This window comes from Colias philodice, chromosome 21 (genome assembly GCF_061535455.1).
Source record: "Colias philodice isolate Cphi_HAF_F1 chromosome 21, ilColPhil1 Martin Lab GWU primary, whole genome shotgun sequence".
NCBI lineage: Eukaryota > Metazoa > Arthropoda > Insecta > Lepidoptera > Pieridae > Colias > Colias philodice.
Window position 1 is genome coordinate 5,558,532 of NC_143106.1, and position 19,746 is coordinate 5,578,277.

A 19,746-nucleotide genomic window follows, 5' to 3' on the forward strand; every position below is an offset into this window, starting at 1 on the left:
ATGCGTAGGAATTTGCTAAAATGCTATAAATAGATATAAATGTTGGTTCTTGTATATTTTTTTTGTTTGATTGGATGTGACGATGTGTTCTTAATTCTGTGTCTAAGTGGATAACTCAAGGTACTACTTATTACTCCAGATGGTTATAAACTTAGCTATTATACGTTAGTATGCTGATAAACAACCAAAATGGATATATGTTCATTTACCAAAGAGTTGGTTGCACTATTTCATACCACAGATAGTATCTACTACCTATTGCTTTTATTGCTGTAGCACGTAGCACAGATAATTTTAATACTATACAGTATACAGTGTACACCTTAGTATTTATTATTATTTATTAAGGCGTACAAAATTGTAGTAGCACGTGGTTGCTCAGCTAGTATCTAGTTATCTAGGAAATGCATTGAAACGGTAGCGGGAATAAATAAAAGGCATTTATAATTGTAAACATACTTTAATGACAAGATGATTTTCACAAAAATATTATTTCTTACAAATTCCATCATACAATATAAATAGATAAGAAATTTTTGCTTATTTCATATTGATAGGATTTTTGTGACGAAATATTAAAAATTATATTCACATGGAGATATATACTTAGGTACCCATTTTATCACATAGTCTTTAAATATAGGGAGATATAATTTAATTTGTAAACATATATTATCTGTATTATAAATATAACTTTTCGCAGGTTTTTTATAAACATAATAATATGGAAGCTCATGATATAAACAATGTGAAAAATAATTAATAGATTTCCTTTACAATATATCATAATGCAAAAGTAACAAAGCGCTATAACTATTACACTTATATTGACAGTATATTATAAAAATATTTTAGCTTACGGTTAGGTAGATATAGATAAGAAAACATCAATAAGTATTTAAATATTTGCTATTTAAATCTAAGTAAGAAAATAAAAGAATTATCTAGCAGAAAATAAATACACATTGTAAGGAGCCTAATTACACAGACAAACATAATACCAAATAAATGGGTGATGAAAAGAAATACTACAAATCATTGGTATCGGCGATGACAGCATTTTTTTTATATTTACCGCATCAATAAGTATAACGAACTTACTTGATCTCACTTAATATAAAGACAATAATTATTGATTCTGTATACCTATATACTGAACTAGAACTGTGACGTCAAATGTAGGTATCGTTTCACGTCATCTTTACGCAATTATATTGCAAGCACATGTTGCATATAGAGTTTAAAAATATGTTAAATAAATAGATACGTATTGAAGAACGTCGTGTTACACAGAAGATTTAATATTACAATAAACTTACATGTTTAGTCATGCTCACATTAAAAATGCTTAACAATATCTTATGTCTGTTAGTAACTTATATAGTCTGAATCTTGTCTGAATAGCTAAACGGATTTGGATGTCCTATATTCATACGTGCATACGTACTTGGAACTTTGGAGGGCGTTAGCTTTTTTGTAAAAGGAAAGGAAAGATAATGAGGGATGCAAATCTTTATCAAGAAAAAAATGCAGGCTTCGGGATCCTATGAATCCAAAAATTATCTAACATTCACCGTTTGCTCTATAGACTATATTTAGATAGAGCCTTTTTCTATGATACGACAAATGCATAACTAATGGTGTTTTCATAATATCATTTGTTTAAATTTATATTTGATATTAGGTGATATTATATTTCCGATAATTTTTCAATAATATGAGAGATACCTAATGTATACTGATAGCTATTTAAAATGTGCTCATATCTGAATAAAAGCCTATATTATGTTTACTTATAAAAAGACATGCGGACCAAAGTATGCATAAAATATGTAGTTAGTCTGACTGTCTGATTAAGCGTAAAAATTTAGATTTTTTATAATTGTAAAAAATAGAGCAATATTTTTATATCTGATATTATAGGTAAGATATTATCGATATGGCAACTTAGTTGTAATTTGTACAAAATTATTCTTGCGGTAAACAAGGTTGATATTCCTTTAGCAATATTCTACGATTCTTATAATATTTTATTACACAGATTCTGTGTTTTTAACACATAAAGCTTAGGTATAGGCCCGGTAATTTTAGACGTAGAAAAAATAGGTATTTTAGACTAAAATAAAGGATAAATAATGAAGTGGTATTTTTAAAGCCATGTGATAGTAATATGAAACTTAAGTGTACCTAACTAAAGTAAGAAAAAATATAAACAGGGTGTCCCAACAAAGAGTGTGAAATACTGAAACTGGGAGGGTGAGGACCTAGAGGGCTATCTGAATCACCCCCATGTATTTTATGCGATTTTTCGTATTTTCAGAGTCAATTTTTCACTGAGCTATAAGTACGATGAGATTTTTATTTATTATATTTGATATTTTGGTGATGTGAACTTTTTGGGACACCTGTCTAATAGCGTAAATAAAATTGTATACTTGTAGCATAAGATACGCTTTATATACATTCTCGCATACAGTACACATACATAATTTCATACGACGTAAATTCACATTGAATGATAAAAATTAAAAATATCTAATAGATTTTTTTTAATCTACCACGCATTAGCGTAAACTTTGGCTTCATAAGAACAATATAATTTCTTAATAATTAAATTATCTATAAACAGCAAGTTATATTACTTAATAATAAATATATCGTTGATGGCTTTTTATTAAAAACCTTTATTTCAAAGCGTTGATGTACTAATGAATGCTTTTTATATGCAAAAATTATAATATATTGTTTTTACGCCATTTCTTGATAGATTACTTTATTATCTTCATCCTAGAAACTCCATATAATTAATCTCTGAAGGCCTATTCAAACTAAAGCGGTATCCGCTACCGCCGAGGATAGCGGTATCCTGATGTGCACGCGATTAACGCTCTTTCTTGGTATATTATAGAAACTATAATCGCGTACCGATCCGTGTATACCGATCGGTACGCGATACCGCTTTAGTTTGAATAAGCCTTTATGGCAATTGGATGTTCGCTTCCCTACTCGGATTAACATTTTGTTCAATATTTTACAGTATTTTATACTTCATAAACTATATATCTTTAAAAATTCAACGTTGAAAATAAATCTGACCTAAGCATCAGCATTAGCATAATTTAATAACTGGTTTAATTTTAGAAATATCAAAAAAGTACCAAATGACAAAATAAAAGTTATTTCTTTCTGTCTGTTGTCTTTTGCAAATAGAAATAATTTATTTTAATTATAAAAATTACAGACATTTAATGAAGCCTTAAACATTTTGTTGAAGTTTTATGAACATTAATTTATAAATAGATTGTTCGTATGTTAAACATATAATTTTATCTATTCACAGTAGAAATGGTGCTAATTCGATAAAGATCGATTTCAATACATCGAATAGACTATATTTATTTTGTGATACAAAACTTTTTACTTACCGGAAATGTTTTAACATCACAAAGGTACTAAATGTACTACGCAAGGGGACGTTTCAGAGAGTTCTTTGTTATATGGTTGTTCATACATTTTATAAATAAAAATAAATACTTACAGTTGATCAATACGATTTTTTTAAATATTTTATTTAATTACATTATCTTTTCTCGTTTAATTTATTCAATAAACCATCGCATTGCAAGCGTTATGCTAATATTTAGATAAAATTTTGAACTAATTTTAAATTCATTAAGAAGAAACAATGTCGAGCTAGGCTTATCATCTATTCTTATGCAGAATATATCAGCCAAGTTTAAAACTATCCATCTGGATATATTGAGTATCTACTCAAACACCTAATTTATTTAGTTATATAGAACACTCATAATATGAATACCTAAACAATTTTTTTTGCAATAAAACCAACATACAGCAATTTAACTATAAAACAGTACATTTAACTTAAAATCTGAAGACAAGACCAAAATGAAACACCCCCTATAAATGTGTCTAGAACATTGTATAAGAACATCCGGCAATGTTACCAGTTACATAGAAAACCACATCAATATATGTACTACACTAATAAATTGATATTAAAAGTCAATACATTTGTCTAATATCTACGGTACTACAGATCAATACTGTTCTTTAGACCCGTATCAAAGGTATAATACATAGCATTTCGAACCTTATCAACACTGGATAGAGTTGAAATTCAAGGTCTAACAGGTAATTTTTTTTCTTTGTAAAAGCTTTCTTTGCTTTTATAATTTATTTGTTTTCTATTAAAGTTTGAACTTGCAGGACGAGATCTCGTGCTAGAGAAAGCACCGCTGAAGCATCGTGACGTTCCGCCATTTCTGAAATAGTTAGAGAATCGATTTTTTATACCAAATTATCTAGTATGTACCTTAAAATATATACCTAGATAATTTTCAAATAGCCTAATTGTTCGAGGTCAAGCTAAAGAAATAAGAACATTATGACAAATATCCTTATAATTTTCCCAGTGTTTCTAATTTGCTACGTTGGTCCTTCGAGTCGGATTTCACAATAAAATACATCGACAACGATCATTTTATCTAATTATGGTCATAATATATGTTTAAAATGCAAACTTCTTCAAACTTTTTCATTTTTTTTTTCAAACTAGCAATAAAATCAAAATTCGCAAATGCAATGAATTGAATGAATTTGACGAAATAGTTTACAGTACAAAAACAATAACACATGAGAGTACCAGCCAGGAAAATACCATTTTCTATTTTTTTATCAATAACAGAAAAAAAACTTACCATTAAAGAACTTGATGATATCAGTGAAATCCATAGAATTGGCTAGTATAACATCTCGATAGGTTTCAAGCAGAGCCAGTGCAATGAATAACACCATGTGCTCTGAAGATACGTGCCGAGCCACCCAGATTAGTTCCCAGGCTGAGAAAACCTGAAAATATTATAAGAAGGTAATTAATTATATTTAAGAATAATAATAGAAGAAGAATTCTTCTGTAAAATTGGAAAATATAAATAAATTGTAATTTTATAAATTTTAGGCATCACAATTCACACGCATAGAGAATGGATTGGTTGGATTGTAAATCAAATTAAATATTAATATAACTAATATATTTTAAATAAAAAAAAATGTCTATAATGTTCAGATATTGGAATATAAAATTTAATATTTCGTCAAAATCCAAAAAAAATATGTTAAACAAAAATATGTCGGGATACCCGCTCACATAGAACGCAAGCGGTTGATAAGTTGCGCTTGGACATGGCACTGTTGGAGCGCGAGGGCATTCGAGTATTGGTGCTCGTGCCGACCGGACGAGTCCCGATATACTTTTGAATTTGAATTCGTTATATTATGTATAAAGTGAAATGATTTCAGTGAATTCACTTTTATTCACTCTCAATGTCAATCAAAGTGAGTTTTTTGCTGTTTGAAGTTATTCAAGATGTATAAAACCAACATAACTAACCTGAGCTGAAAATACATTACATAAGAATATTTAATATAAATATAAGACATTGAAACGAACATACATCTTGATAGAGCATTTCCCGCTTAAAGTCGAGAAGGAACCAGCGGTAGCAGAAGTAAAAATGCGTGTAGTCGCCGTGAGCGTGCATTAGCTCGTATAGCTCACAGTCTAGGATCTGGATTAATGACCTGAAAAATGATTTTATAAAACTTTAATAACCAGCTGGAATTATAAAACAGAGACAAATCATTATTTTTGTAAATGAAATGATCATAAAGATGACCCTAATATGTAGCTTGTATAAATTGTCAAAGGGTCCTTCGAGCCGGATTTTGTATGTTCGTATGAAAATAATAACATCCGATCTGTGCGAATGGCAAGTTTTAATTTTTATGCAGGGCCGAGAGAGATAAGTTATACCATGTTCTTACTTTTGATTAACAAAAAAAAAATAGTAAAGAATGAGCAGTCATTTGAAAAATATGGTTTTACAAAATCATTGGAGTCGATAACTACCAATACTTAAACGGAACTTAAACTATGAGCTAAATAATAAAACATTTATTATTATTAAACATTTCTACCAATTTTATCTCACCTCATATCCGCGAAATGTGCGTCCATAGCCTGTCCAGACGGGAAATTGTCCTTGGCCCTTGACATCAGATGCGTGAAGAGCGCGTGTGCGACCGCTTCGTCACGCGTTATGACGAGCAGCGGCGCCGCCAGGTCGCACATGCCTTGCATGTAGCCCGTGTCCAGGTGCTCCCACACGTAGCTGTGGGGAACGAGCTCTAAAGACACTTACGACAAGCTTATATCTAATACACTGGAGATTTCAGTATGAACATTAACTTGTAACAAGAAAATATGACCTTGAATGACGGCTGTATGTTTTTTACCCCTTTCACACCTAACTTGGCAAGTGGGTGTGAAAGGGATAAAAAAAACATACAGGTCTATCAAAAAATAAAAAAAACGCACACGGGCAGCTTCAAGCAGTTGAGAGTTGAGACCGACTCCTTGAAGCCGCTACCGCGCGGTGAACTATAGACATTCATGTACTACCGTACACGGAATCGAGCAGTCGCGACCGCTTCAAGCCGTCAACTGCACAGCGGCAACGGAAATACATCATGTGTGAAAATTTCAGCTTTTAGCTATAACGGTTTATGAGATACAGCCTGGAGACAGACAGACAGACAGATAGCGGAGGCTTAGTAATATTTAGTAATAGGATCCTGTTTTACCCTTTGGGTACGGAATCCTAAAAACGGAAATTTTTTAAAACATTGGATGAGATTCGCTTCGTGCGGCGCGTGCGGAGCGTACATTGCGTACTGGTCGTACAATGCGTATAGGGAGTACAGTGCGTACGGCGCGTACAGTACGTACGGAGCGTATATGGCGTACGGAGGGTACAGTACGTACTGCTCGTACAATGCGTACGGAGCGTACAGTGGGTACGGAGAGTACAGTACGTACGGAGCATACATTTCGTACTGGTCGTACAATGCGTACTGTTCGTACAATGCGTACGGGGCGTACAGTGCGTACGGAGCGTACAGTTCGCGCGGAACGTACAGGACTTACGGAACGTACAGTACGTACGGAGCATACAGTGCGTACTGCGTGTACAGTGCGTACGGCGTGTGCGGCGCGTACGGTGCGTGTGGCGCGTTCAGCTTCAGTGTACTACAAGTTGCGTTCTATCTTAGATACGGGAAATCAGTCAGTCATTAGTGTCATTAGCCTGTCACATCAAGTCCGTGAACAGCGCGTGTGCGACTGTACCGTAATTATTGTAATTTAAAGATTCAAAAACAAGTAGTTGTAAAATAGTTATATTTTAATTATTTTTATTGCTTTTTTTACCTAAATAATAGACAATTAATTGCAATTAAATTCTCTTTCACCGGAGGATAGAAGTAATTAACAATCTAACCTTTTACACATTTTCTAACTTACGTGCACATTATGTTCCTCAACTTGTCTAAGTTTTCATCAGTGAAGAATGGATAGTTCCTGTCGCACCGTTGGACGTCTTTCTCTATTCGATGGAGATTCAAAGCAAAGCTCTCTACTAGCTCATTCTGAAACAAACATTTGTATTGTTCAAATACAAGAAATTTATATTAATGTAATAATGTTGGATGTTAGATACCAACAATTATGTGTTTCGTTATGTTAACAATGTTATTTTACATTATAAGAGTGTGGTATGTGAGGTGTGAACATGTCATAAATAGGAGGAAAGTCATATTGCTAAATATAATTGGACGCTTGGTGCCTTATATTGTCTCTATCTACTAGCCCAAATTGCAAATGGTAACGTTATTCTAAAGTGTATCGAGCAAAGTGTAATTCTAAAGTATGTAGTGCAAAGTGTAATTCTAAAGTGAATAGGTGAATAGTATATAGTTACCGAGTATGTAAAGTGTATATTTACCGAGTATACGCCACCATTAGAACTAGCGGGTGACACGCAGTTGGATCGCGCGTCAGTACGATCTGGTTCTAACGCATCAAACGATGCGCCTGCTGAGTGAGATTCCTCTCGTAACACTCCTAGAGGACTGCGAGCTGGACTTGCTGGTGCTGGAAGTAATTGTATGATCAATTATTATTATTAGGTTTAAAGTACATTACATATACTTCAATCTTTTTACTGGAAGATACCTAATTGCTAGAAAATACAGGAATAATAAAAAAACTAGCAGTCAAACCTTAACAATAATTGGAATTAGGTACGAGGATCAAGAATTAAAAAAAAGGGTGTGTGTCGAGCACACGTGTCAGAAGTGAAATTTCTTTGGCAAAATCGTCACCATAATCCATGAAGTGACGGTATTGCCATGATGCGTTCTTGAAATTTTACTCTCGACGCGCCTAAAGAAGTTTCACTTGTATCAGTGAATTTAAAATAATTATTACATTACCTGTTGTACCTCCAGACGCCGGTGACCCAGTGACAGCCAAATCCACTGACGGATTCGTAACAATAACGCTATGCGTGGTGTGATGATTCGGCGACGGCTGACTTTCCTCCATACTCTTATTATCCCCATTTAAATTAGCATTAGCACTATCCACACTACACAATAGACCCCTCCCATCGCCCTTCTGTACAATGCCTTCAGCTAGCCGTTTTATTTCAGCAATACTTTCTCTCCTCATATCAGGGTTGTCTACCACGCTTTTAATGCAAACTTCGTCGTCATCATGGTCGTAGGATATATCCAAATCACAAGTATCAGTCTCTCCGTTAAGTTTCTTGTCCACTTCGATATTGTCAACTTCATCTATACTTGGCGCTCGGGATAGAACCGGCTTTGTAATCTTTTGTTCGGTTTCACTGGGCTCTGGGGACACTATTGGTGGATTGTCTGAGATCACGCTGCAGTCATCCTCGAATACCTTTAATCAATAATTTGGTTAATAAAATAAAATTCGAATAAAACATTTTTATTGAATTGACTATATCGTTTTACATTATGTGAAATGTAATAACAATTTTAATTTCATTCAAAATCTATTTTGAAGTTAGTTCTAATTTCTTCTATTTACCCTTCCATATCGTTATTATCATAATCTCTATCAATTAAAAAAAGAATTTGGCGAACATAACAGATAACAATTCAGCATCAATGAACAAACATAAAACATTACCACACACATAATTCATCAAAACAAAACTAGCCATTTCTATTATTTGCAATTCCCTAATAATTTTTTCAAAAATTATCATAAATTACTCACTTCATTAACCTCCGGTTCCACTTTCCCCTTTCCAGAAGCTTCCGTGAGCCTTGCTATAGAAGCCGCAGTAGCTTCTCTATCCTTCTGCCTTACAATGGCTTCTACGCAGAGCCACTCTGACATCGTGGTTTCGTACTGCCGCCGGTATGTATTGTCTTGTTCGAGCCGGGAATCGAATGTTGTGCCGAATCTGGAAGGATTGGTTGAATATAAATGGTTCGTCTGGGTGTAATACAAAACAGATTTGAGAAATCGGGAGTATAACAGTGAGAAGTACGTTAGTAGATTCGAAGGACTAAGAAGATGGTGAACACAATAAAATATTATTAGACAGTTCATTTTATTTAAAAAAAAAATTGTTCTTGATGTTCTGCTTAGGAAGGAACTGCCTTCTTAAACACAGGTTTTTCTAAGCTGGAAAGTCAGCCGCATATTAATTATACTGTATTAAATTGTAGCCTCAATAAAAAAATTAATTCAACTTTAATACTGTTAAGTTTCATAATAGCAGTCTAATCAAATTAAATTTTGTATATTACCAATCTCTACCTACCAAATATGTTTTATGTATTTTTTTTAGATGTCTAAAGAAAACTCACTCATAATATCCCAAAAGGAAAGGCCACACTTCCTTCCGTATGTCATGCTGTACCCCGCCATAATACACAAGTCGGTACACTTCGTCCTTGTCTGCAATGGCGCCGGTTTCGTCCATCATTGAGCGCCATCGCTCTTCTGTTAGACCGTCTTCTGCGCCATCTAAGACAATATTTGTAAATTTACTGTCTCATAGTGTTTTTTAATAGCAATTTACTTTTGGGAGTTTCCTTCGAGAAGAAAGAATTACTGTGAAATGCTTGAAGTTTATCAAGAAGCTACATTTATAATTTCCTTTCTAAAGATATACAAACGATGATCCGAGCTTATCAAAGGACACTTGAGAAGCATGAAGTAAGTAAAATGTTAAACTTATCGTTGTAAATTTACTAAGCGAATCTACATAGAATCAGCAGTCCAATGAAACAAATGCTATGTGAACTTGTATGTGAAGCGGTACGGTCTGTGTCTACATGGCTCGGCGGAAAAGCGGCGCTTTCCTTCTTACCAACCCGCTTCGCGAGGCTGCTTCCTGTGTGGAACGAATGTGAACGCCGCATGAATGTTGAACGTAGGTAGCCTTTTAAACAATGTTCAAAGGCAAGTAAAATGTTTTTTTTTTACTTGTATAATTACCTCCGGGCACAATGGCAGCGTGCACGAGCCCGCTGAGGTGCGTGCGCACGGTGGACAAGTGTCTGCAGTACGCGAGCCAGCCGTAGAACGCGCGCGATATTATCTGCCGCCGCATCGTGCTGCAAACCAACTCTATAGACGCCACCTAATTTAAGAAAAAAAAATTATTGACAAAAGATCCATTTTGAAATTTTGAAGTCTCTGACCCCCAAACTAGGCAAAAAAAAATTGGTTGTTTGTAAAGTAGGTTTACGATCGAGATGTTTACGTGATAACGTCTTATTGGTGGCAGCGCTCGAGATGAGACGGGAGATCGGTCCGTCTCTCTCTCGTTATACCTGCGATCGCGCTCGTGAGGTTTTGGTGTGACACAAGTTTCTGAACATGTCACCCGACTAAAACGATTTTAAAAACGTTATTACGTTAATATGTTAGTCAGAATTATTAAGTTTATTGGTAAATAGAGGATTCAATTATAGTTAGAAAATTAAAAACATTTAATAAAAGAAATGTTGCAAGTTGCCAAAAATAGATGAACAGTCCACCGGATAGCACCAGCTGGAGTGAGAAAAAATGATGGCTATCCGATTAAGTTGTCAAAAACAGGTGAGTCCACCAATATGCTATTGGAGATGGTAAAAGTAGTTGAGCTTGGAGGCTTGAATTTCAATTATATTAACCTTACTTACTTAATAGCCGCTGGAGTCAGGTCACTGGTGATCGGTCGTTGTGGAAATCTTTGGGGGAGGCCTATGTCTTGCAGTGGACGTCCTAAAAGGCTAACGAAAACAAAAAACCTAAAAAAAACCCCGTTAGCACCATTCATCCAAATTACCTGCTCAATAGTATGTGTTGTCTGGTTCAAATTGCCAATAATAGGAGGACAGTCGACCGACATTGTGCTGGAGTCAGATGAAGTAGTTGAAGTCGAGGCTAATGTACGTCGTGGTGTTCGTGGTGGAGATTGGATCACGCGTTCTAGGAGAGAATGCCTCATCGCTGGAATAGGTCAAATTTGTTTTAAGTCGTAGAAATTTTAAAGATTGGCCAAACTTTGATCAACGATAATACAGACTTATTAACATTTAAATTAATAATTCCCAAAATGTCCCTAAATGTAATGCCCCTAAATCCTACCCATCTAATATCTGAATACTGAAGAAGTCGAAATTTTATCAAAAGATTAATGAATAAGTGTAAAACTTTTGATAACAAAATAGGAAACATAAAAATTCTTATAAAGAACGAACATACCTTCTCTATCAGCAATAGCATTATTCACAATACGGAACACATAGTCTCCAGCCACTTCATCAAACTCCTGTTCCTCTGTCTCACCACTTTCACACAGACTTGGCATTGGACGCCTTCTGCCTTTGGTTCTACCAAATACCTGTAATAGTTTGAGTATTTTTTAATTTTATCTATACTGATGGAGTTAAAAACTTAACACTTATCATTAGTGCAAACGAAACAGTTTTTTACTGGCTCTATATTTTGAAAACATTATTTAATATAGTACCTTTCCTGTTCCTCTTTGGGACCAAAGCGGAGGATCCAACTGCCCATGTGGTAAAAGACCAGTCTCCAAGTTGCTTAAGAACGACAACAGATGACCACCTTGATCGTAGAAAAAAATTATACATAGATTATTTCAACTCTAGAAAAGTAAGTAATTTATAAGTACCTAGGTACGTTAAGGTATTTTTAATGTGAAACCTTCTGACACCTCTATATTTTGAATTTATTAATCGTACAAAACATAATATTGTCCCACTCAAAATATTATTTTTAACAAATTTTATGAAAAAGATTATTATAGTAACTACCTTGATGCCATTATAAATGCATATTAATATCACCAAACTATTCCCATACAAAAGCTTGAAACAAATCAATTCCTAAAAAACCCACCTTTCGGAAAATGTATAGGCGGTCGTTGTACGCCATCTTGTCCCACGAGTATCAGCGCGTCGCTCGCTTGTGAGCGGTGCACGTGTACGTATACAACCTCCCACACGCACACTTGTAAGGACATCGCCCAGTATATACTAGAAGTTGTTGAGTTTTAGATCGGTTTGTAAGGTTTGATGTTAGGAAGCGTATCTAAATTAGTATTTTTGATTGTTTAGCCTTTAATAATGTAAATTACAGGAATTTAAGGGAGAAGTGTAGAGCAACAGTAATGATAGAATAACTAATTGAACTCTATATTTTCTACTTCTTGATAATAAACATGATAAATATAATTTGAACAATACAAATAGCTTCAACTTTAACAATGTTACAAAAGATACTTATTTATCTGACTATTTATTCTAATAAAATGGTCTTGTACAATTATTAACTACACCACACTATAATAATCATTCAAATCTACAACTTAACACTAAAAGCAAAAATCAGCGAATCAATCAAAAATTAGATGAATCAATTTACACAAAGAAAAAATTGTCAAAGAATAAACAAAAAACAGACATACCAGTCGACACAAAGCGTTCCCTTACACAAGCGCCTGTACACAGTACAGGGGGCGGCACTGCACAAAACACACACGTTCTGACACGCCGACACATGCACTAAGTGGCAACGGATGAGGCTACACATGTACTAGTGCTGGTTATTATGTACAGTGTGGGTGTTTTTTAAGTTTAAATGACTATTTAGCCAGAAAAAGGAATTTATTATGTCTTGGTTATTATTTGTTTTCTATAGAAGTAATGAAATCAAAGCAAAAACATAAAAGTATGACATTCATAATTCTTGGTGAATTTTAAAAGTAACATTCATTCAAGAGAAATTGTAAATTTTAAATTAAACCATTCTGGTTGAAACAGTTACAGGTATTATACCTCCATTCCCAGAGTAACAATTGTATCCGGCTCGGAGGACCATTTTGAACTTATACACAACTATGTATGCATGCAAATGCACTTACAGCAAATTGCAATTTTAACAGCAATAAAAATGTGGTATCTATCAATATTTTGCTGTGATTGAATCAAATGATGCAAAATAAAATTAAAAATTAAATTATAAAACTACACAACAACTAAAATAAAAACTGGTCTAATGCGTTTTAAATACCTCTTATCAATTCCTTCGCTTTCAGCATACCCATTCATCAATTGGTTGGGAGTCCACTTTATAACGAGTCCAGAAGCTGTCTGATGAAGGCTTAGATAGCCTGGCATTGGTTCCTCGACGTCTTTCTAAAATACCAATTCCAATAAATAAATGAAATATGCTTGCATTGGAAACTCGCCAACTCAAATGCAATTTGCAACCTTCACAAACATTCGTTGTTTGAATATGTTTCGTTTGAAATAAAATTGCTTTCATTTATAAGAAAAGTAGAAAACTTCGACATTGTTCGATTCAAAGTTGGTTCAAAAATGTATCTACGAATTTATATTTAACAAAAAGAAACTTAACAAAGTTTTCAAATTCGAAGGATCTCTTAAATTGACAATTTAATTTAAAAAAGTTTACAATTACATTTTTAAATAAACTTATAACTTACAGGTTGAACTTTGACATTATTTTTTCCATACAAAAGTGTAGCACGCGAATTCTGGTGCAGGCTTTCTACATAATCTTTGGCACTAGATACAGCCGCATTGCCGGAACCTAAAAATATGCATACTTATTTATTTTGAACAAAACCATATGAATTCAAATTAGCTATTAAAATTGTGAAAATCGTTTTAGATCGACGTGAGGATTATAAAATGACATTAAAATGCTATCTAATTTCTGCACGATCCTTCTGGCCCTGCCAAGCCAATGCCTTGCTTTATTATCTGCAATGGGATCGAACCGGCCATCTAGTAAATGGATTATTTGACCATTGACTAAATACTGATAATCATAAAATAACAAATAAACACTAACTACTACTAAGAAAGCCAACGTACCAGCACTAGTAGCGACACTATCATCAGACGAAGCATTAAGGCTCCTCCTGAAGTTCAGGATCGGTCTCCTCACAGACGGCGGTGTCGTCGTACCCGCAGACATGCGATGCCTTTGTACCTTTATTACATACAACATTACGTATAATTGTATATAATAGGCCCTCTTCACAATGGGCAGCGTTGGGCGAGTAGAGGCAATCACGACAGTGTAGAGGACCTTAATGTCTATGCTCGCCCGTCATTCTAGATATATTTATTCGTAATCGCCGTAATGGCGGCAAACATCGACGATCATTTGTTGGGCCAACGGTGCCCATTGTGTAGAGGACACATAATGTATTATAAACAACCCACCCCACGTGCCAAGTTTGAAACTTCACATCATAATGCTCGCAACGTTACAGCCATTATCTAAAGTAATACTCCCAGAGCTAAGGTTTCATCGTTACAGCATTGCCTTCGGGATTTAAACTTTTATAGCTCTATCCGTAAGCAAATTACATTCAATAAAATATTACTTAGATCTTTACAACATGGAAACTTTATTAATGCTTCAATAAAACTTGATGAAGTAGATTTAGCTTTGAAAAGAAAATTTCAACGTTTTGTTTCATTTTAAATTAGATTTTTTAATTAAAAACTTGATGCTGTGAAAATTTTCTCGAATATTGTTGATGGGAAAATTTAAAGCAGAGGCCGTTGATGATATAAAACGTTGATGGAAAAATAAAATAATTAAATCATCACGGCTCAATTAACTCTCGCTTTTCTTTATTTCTTACAAATATAATTTCATATTTTGAGCATTTATGCTCCAGTTTTCGCCTTTTAACTCCACTTCTTTGTCTGAAAACGGTGTTTTACGCACGTATTCACCCAGGAACATCGTATTCCAAAAATACGTGTGAATTTTCAGCTACGTTTTCATTATGTGCTTGTTAACCTACATTTAATGCGTACAATGTACATGTCTGTATTGTCTCTTCAGAAGAGACTTGGTGGAAAGTGAAAAGTAATTCTTAAGCACTTTGTAGAACCCCAGGTCTCCTAAACAATTTATAATTATTATCAATCTTTTGGACCACATTAATATAACTATCTGCATTAATTTTTGTTTTTCTAACACATTCTTTCCAGTATAGAAGCTATAATAGCTTGAAAATCTAATTTGTCAAAGGTATGATTGAACCTGACCAATAGATGTTGATTGAAATTTTTTACAAAAACTAATGACCTGCTAAAAGATATCTTTGACCTATTATCATAAGTAATATGTAATATTTAGCTAAATAAGTAATATAATAAATAAACAAATAGTATGCAATTATAATTGGTATAATTTTATAAACTTACCAATTCATCAGCAGGTGGATCTGTCCAGAAGCAAGCTGGTGCTTTAGCCTTAGAATATTCCAGAGCACAAGGTCCCACTAGTAACGAACTGAGGATGCTGCCATAATCAGGATCAGCGACCAAAGCATCCCTTTCGTAATATCTCGTTGCATTGTTCACTAAGTGCTCTATGATTTTTGATAATTGACGCTCAAATAACGCGATGCGAATCCACAGATACCTGTTCATGGAAAAATAGGCGTTAAAGAGTACCTGATTGAATGCATTTAAAGCGCTTTTCCTTAGTATAACTTATTGTTAACCCATTGAGCCCCGAACGGCCCGATCGGGCCACGACACAATAGATTTTATATTGTGTCTGTGATTCCGGGGCCTGAGTTAATAATTATCCAGCTTTGTCGTATATCACGCAGGTTTGCTAAATATAAATATGTATGCCAATTAGTCATTTCGCTTATCCGAGTCGTAAATCCTAAGCACGAGTAAACTCGGTATTTATTTTAAAAGCAGCATTACAAAGGATTTCAAGACGATTTATACATTTTGTATTTGTACCGACATTTCAAATGTTTTAAGAGTATAAATACTTTTAAGGAAATTTACGAAATTAGTATTATAATCCCTAGGTATTATCAAAGAGAATATAATAATTCATGAAATTACTGCTTAATAATATATTGTGATATTCACGTACACGAAAGTATCAATCGCTTCATGAATTCCTTATGCTGGGAAACCCATCAAAATCAATAAGTTCCGACCTTGATATAACTTAGAGGTTATTCCTTCCTATTATTACGGCACTTAACAAAGTTTTAGGATCGCAGCCGTGATATTTTCTCACCTACATAATAAAAATCCAATGAAATGTAATTCCTATTGTTGTTTTACGGCTTCCCATAAAGTTGCTATAAAAATTTGAGATCATGTCAACAAAAAAAGCATCTTTACGGGCAGTAAAGATGCTAGCTAGATAGCGGACTTACACATTTTATGTAATGACTCTCTTAGTCTCAAAATAAATATTTGAACAATGTTTAATACATTCCTTTCAGCGATGCTTGCATAAATGTACATATAATCGATTATTGGTATAGTTAAAATGTTTGCTTTGATAAACCGCCTTACACAAGACGTGTCTACACCATTAATAATGGTCGACACTTCCTGAATTTCTCCAGCTCATTTATTTTTTAAGTTTATCATAAGTTCAATCGGAGGAAAAAAATACATGATCCTGATGGGTTATTATTTAAGAATTGTGCTTTCTTTACATAATATGACTTCATCCATCTCAATCTCGAACAAAAATCAAGATGCCATACAAATATCTTTTGTTGAATAGGAATAGAACACAATCAAAAGTTTCCAAGGAAAAAAGAGAAGGAACTTTTTCCGATACTCGAGAATGTCTTTTGTCTTAATTATACCCGTCGCCGCTAGTATAAATTAATGTTGGAAAGTAAAGAGGTGGTATAAAGTTTAAAACGTTGAAGAAATAAAAAAAACTGCTTTTTCGTGTTGGCGATTTGAGAACTTTAATAAACGCTGTTAGTAACTGGATAATTAAAACCAAACTCAGCGAGGTTTTAACGGGAATCGTTTGAAATCAGACGGTATAATTACCTACATAATCTACTAGTCAAAAGCTTTTACAATTTATGAAAACTTTCAAATTTAATTCAAAAATGTCAAAACGTTCTCGAACTAATTTATTGAAAAGGTAATTTTTTAATTCATTGTAAAAAAATTAAAACTGTTTATAAAATGAATCATCATCGTTAATTATACTGTAATTAAATCCAACATGGCGATTTATCGATATCGGTATCGGTATATAAAACCCTTTGTAAACGTACCTAACACTTCTGTATTAGGAAGTTTAAAAATAAAGCTCTCAAAAAAGGTCTGAGTAAAGAAACCTTTAATCATTGTGCTATAATTTATAAAACGAAAAATCAAAGCCTACAAAACGAGAAATCGCAATATCCATTCAACAAAGCTTTCAGACCGATAAGAATTCAATTTTATACCGCTATAGGGGGCTTTGTGCTCATCTCTTCATCCTTTAAAACTGTTAATGCTGAGATATATAGTACGCGCGATTTCTTTTATTCATTAATTATTTGGGTTAATGCTTCTTATAAAGATTAATAATAATTGTTTTCATTTTTAAGACGTGTTTATTTATTCATTCTTGTGTTATACTTGCTTGTATTTGTGAGATTTTCATCATAAGCATTAGGCATATTCACAGTATTGTGGAATATTCAATACATATTGTAAAATGTAAATAATATAACAATGTGGTGTTTGTGAAGGATAATTGTAATAAAGTAGGCTACATATGTTTCCTATGGATTTTATTACACTCGTGTCGAGTTTGTGATCGAAATTGATATTAAATCCCTTTGAAACAATATTTACACTTATGGCTTGTGATGTTCGATACAATCTATACTAAAATAAAAATATTATGACTCTTACAAGGGAAAGAGGGCTTTAGAGTAAAATTATTTCAGCTTGGTCCAATTTAAACTTAGCAATCCAACCACCCAATAAACTCAAAGAAAGAATCATAACCACTGTAAAATTCAGTATGATTAATTTATAGGCATTTGTTATTTTGAGAAAGGAAAAAGTAATACATACGATGAATGTTAAATGATATTATCAAAGCTCTTTCACATATTAGAATTGCACGCCTCATAAGCGAAGCGTTGAGGTGGGTACTTACTGTCACTTCGCGCAAAACATCTGATTTTTCAAACTTAAAATGTCTTTATGTATCATACATTGCACTTGTAAGATAATACATACACACACATATTAAGAAAAAACACTATTTTTAACGTTCATGATATTTTTGATGTCATTTTTGTTATTTAAACTAGTTAAAAAACAGTTTAAAAAAGTTCTGTCTTGGACGTCCGTGTGTCTGTATGTGCGGATCCTTTTTCTTGTTAACACGATAGCGACCGAAATACTTTACTAATCGAGTCTTTTTTTTTCTCTTACGCTTGAGTATGCTCAGGAATAGAACCCTTTCATTTTTCAGGGTCTGATTCGATGTAGTTTAATTGTTATTAAATAAACAAAAATAATAATTAATAAATAATTATTAAAAAAAAATTATGAGGCGTGCACTTTTGGATTTTCCAAATTATTTCTAAATAATATCAATTAATTATATAACACGAATTTCAATCATACAAATCACTCACTTCAGTCGTATCATTTAATAGGATTGAATGCTAATAAAATTTTATTGATACATTTGAGTAGATTATATTCCCAGATCGGATTATTCTCTTAATTAACTCGAATCGGTTCATATTCGACTATCCAATAATCGCTTATGTTGTATTATTACTAATGTATTAGAAATAATTAATGTAGGTAATACAGTCAATTGAATTATTTTGAAGCAAAATCATAGAGTGTTAAAAATGTACTAGAAAGATTCTGTTCTAAAGAACAGGCTAAAATGCCTAAGAAAATAGACAATTTTAGAATTGAAAAGTATAAAATCCTCTCTGGTATGTGTAACATACATAAGCACTCGCACTGGCAAGCTCGCACTCTCAAATAGGTATACCCAAAAACCTTTTTTATTTCTGTTACTAATTAGAGTACCGATCACACCGTGAACTAAACCCATTTTCTCAAAATCTTACTTTAAACACCAAGAAGATAAAATGGTTTAATTTCTGAAGTAGGAACCTCTACGCTAAATCGATACCCCGCCTTCTATAAATAGTTAACAATTACTTAAGCGCTGCAATAATTCAATCCAAACTAAACGACATAACACACAGCAATTAACTTTACGACTACAAAATAGTACATTGAAATGCTTTTAATCTGTAAATATTTAAAATATATTTACCTACTTAATTTACGAGGAATTGAAAAGCACGGTCTGACAATGAAAGGTATTGAATCATTAAAACAAGATTAAAACCATACAAATATGAAATAACTTTTCACATGCAACGAAATATTGAAACAAACAATCATTAACCTTTTTCATTTAATTGGTAGCTATAAATAGTGAGATTTTCTGGT

The 19,746-nt window shown here is 33.3% G+C and overlaps 1 protein-coding gene across 2 annotated transcripts in view; it reads right to left on the minus strand.

The window, feature by feature from the left end:
* Nucleotides 1-2,354: 2,354 nt before the first annotated feature.
* The window catches only part of LOC149478903 (small G protein signaling modulator 2-like), a 45,744-nt gene continuing 28,352 nt past the window's right edge, over nt 2,355-19,746 (minus strand). For both annotated transcript variants that reach the window (XM_089708402.1, XM_089708400.1), the window contains exons 5-23: nt 15,679-15,898; nt 14,326-14,443; nt 13,932-14,038; nt 13,496-13,620; nt 12,891-13,007; nt 12,323-12,459; nt 11,931-12,028; nt 11,663-11,801; nt 11,244-11,407; nt 10,409-10,553; nt 9,775-9,934; nt 9,176-9,365; nt 8,356-8,833; nt 7,866-8,014; nt 7,385-7,509; nt 6,015-6,194; nt 5,478-5,604; nt 4,722-4,872; nt 2,355-4,286 (exon numbers count right to left, since the gene is read on the minus strand). In XM_089708402.1, the coding sequence (XP_089564528.1) occupies nt 4,198-4,286; nt 4,722-4,872; nt 5,478-5,604; nt 6,015-6,194; nt 7,385-7,509; nt 7,866-8,014; nt 8,356-8,833; nt 9,176-9,365; nt 9,775-9,934; nt 10,409-10,553; nt 11,244-11,407; nt 11,663-11,801; nt 11,931-12,028; nt 12,323-12,459; nt 12,891-13,007; nt 13,496-13,620; nt 13,932-14,038; nt 14,326-14,443; nt 15,679-15,898 (3,019 nt within the window). In that variant the 3' untranslated portion in view covers nt 2,355-4,197. The remainder of the gene's footprint in view (nt 4,287-4,721; nt 4,873-5,477; nt 5,605-6,014; nt 6,195-7,384; nt 7,510-7,865; nt 8,015-8,355; nt 8,834-9,175; nt 9,366-9,774; nt 9,935-10,408; nt 10,554-11,243; nt 11,408-11,662; nt 11,802-11,930; nt 12,029-12,322; nt 12,460-12,890; nt 13,008-13,495; nt 13,621-13,931; nt 14,039-14,325; nt 14,444-15,678; nt 15,899-19,746) is intronic.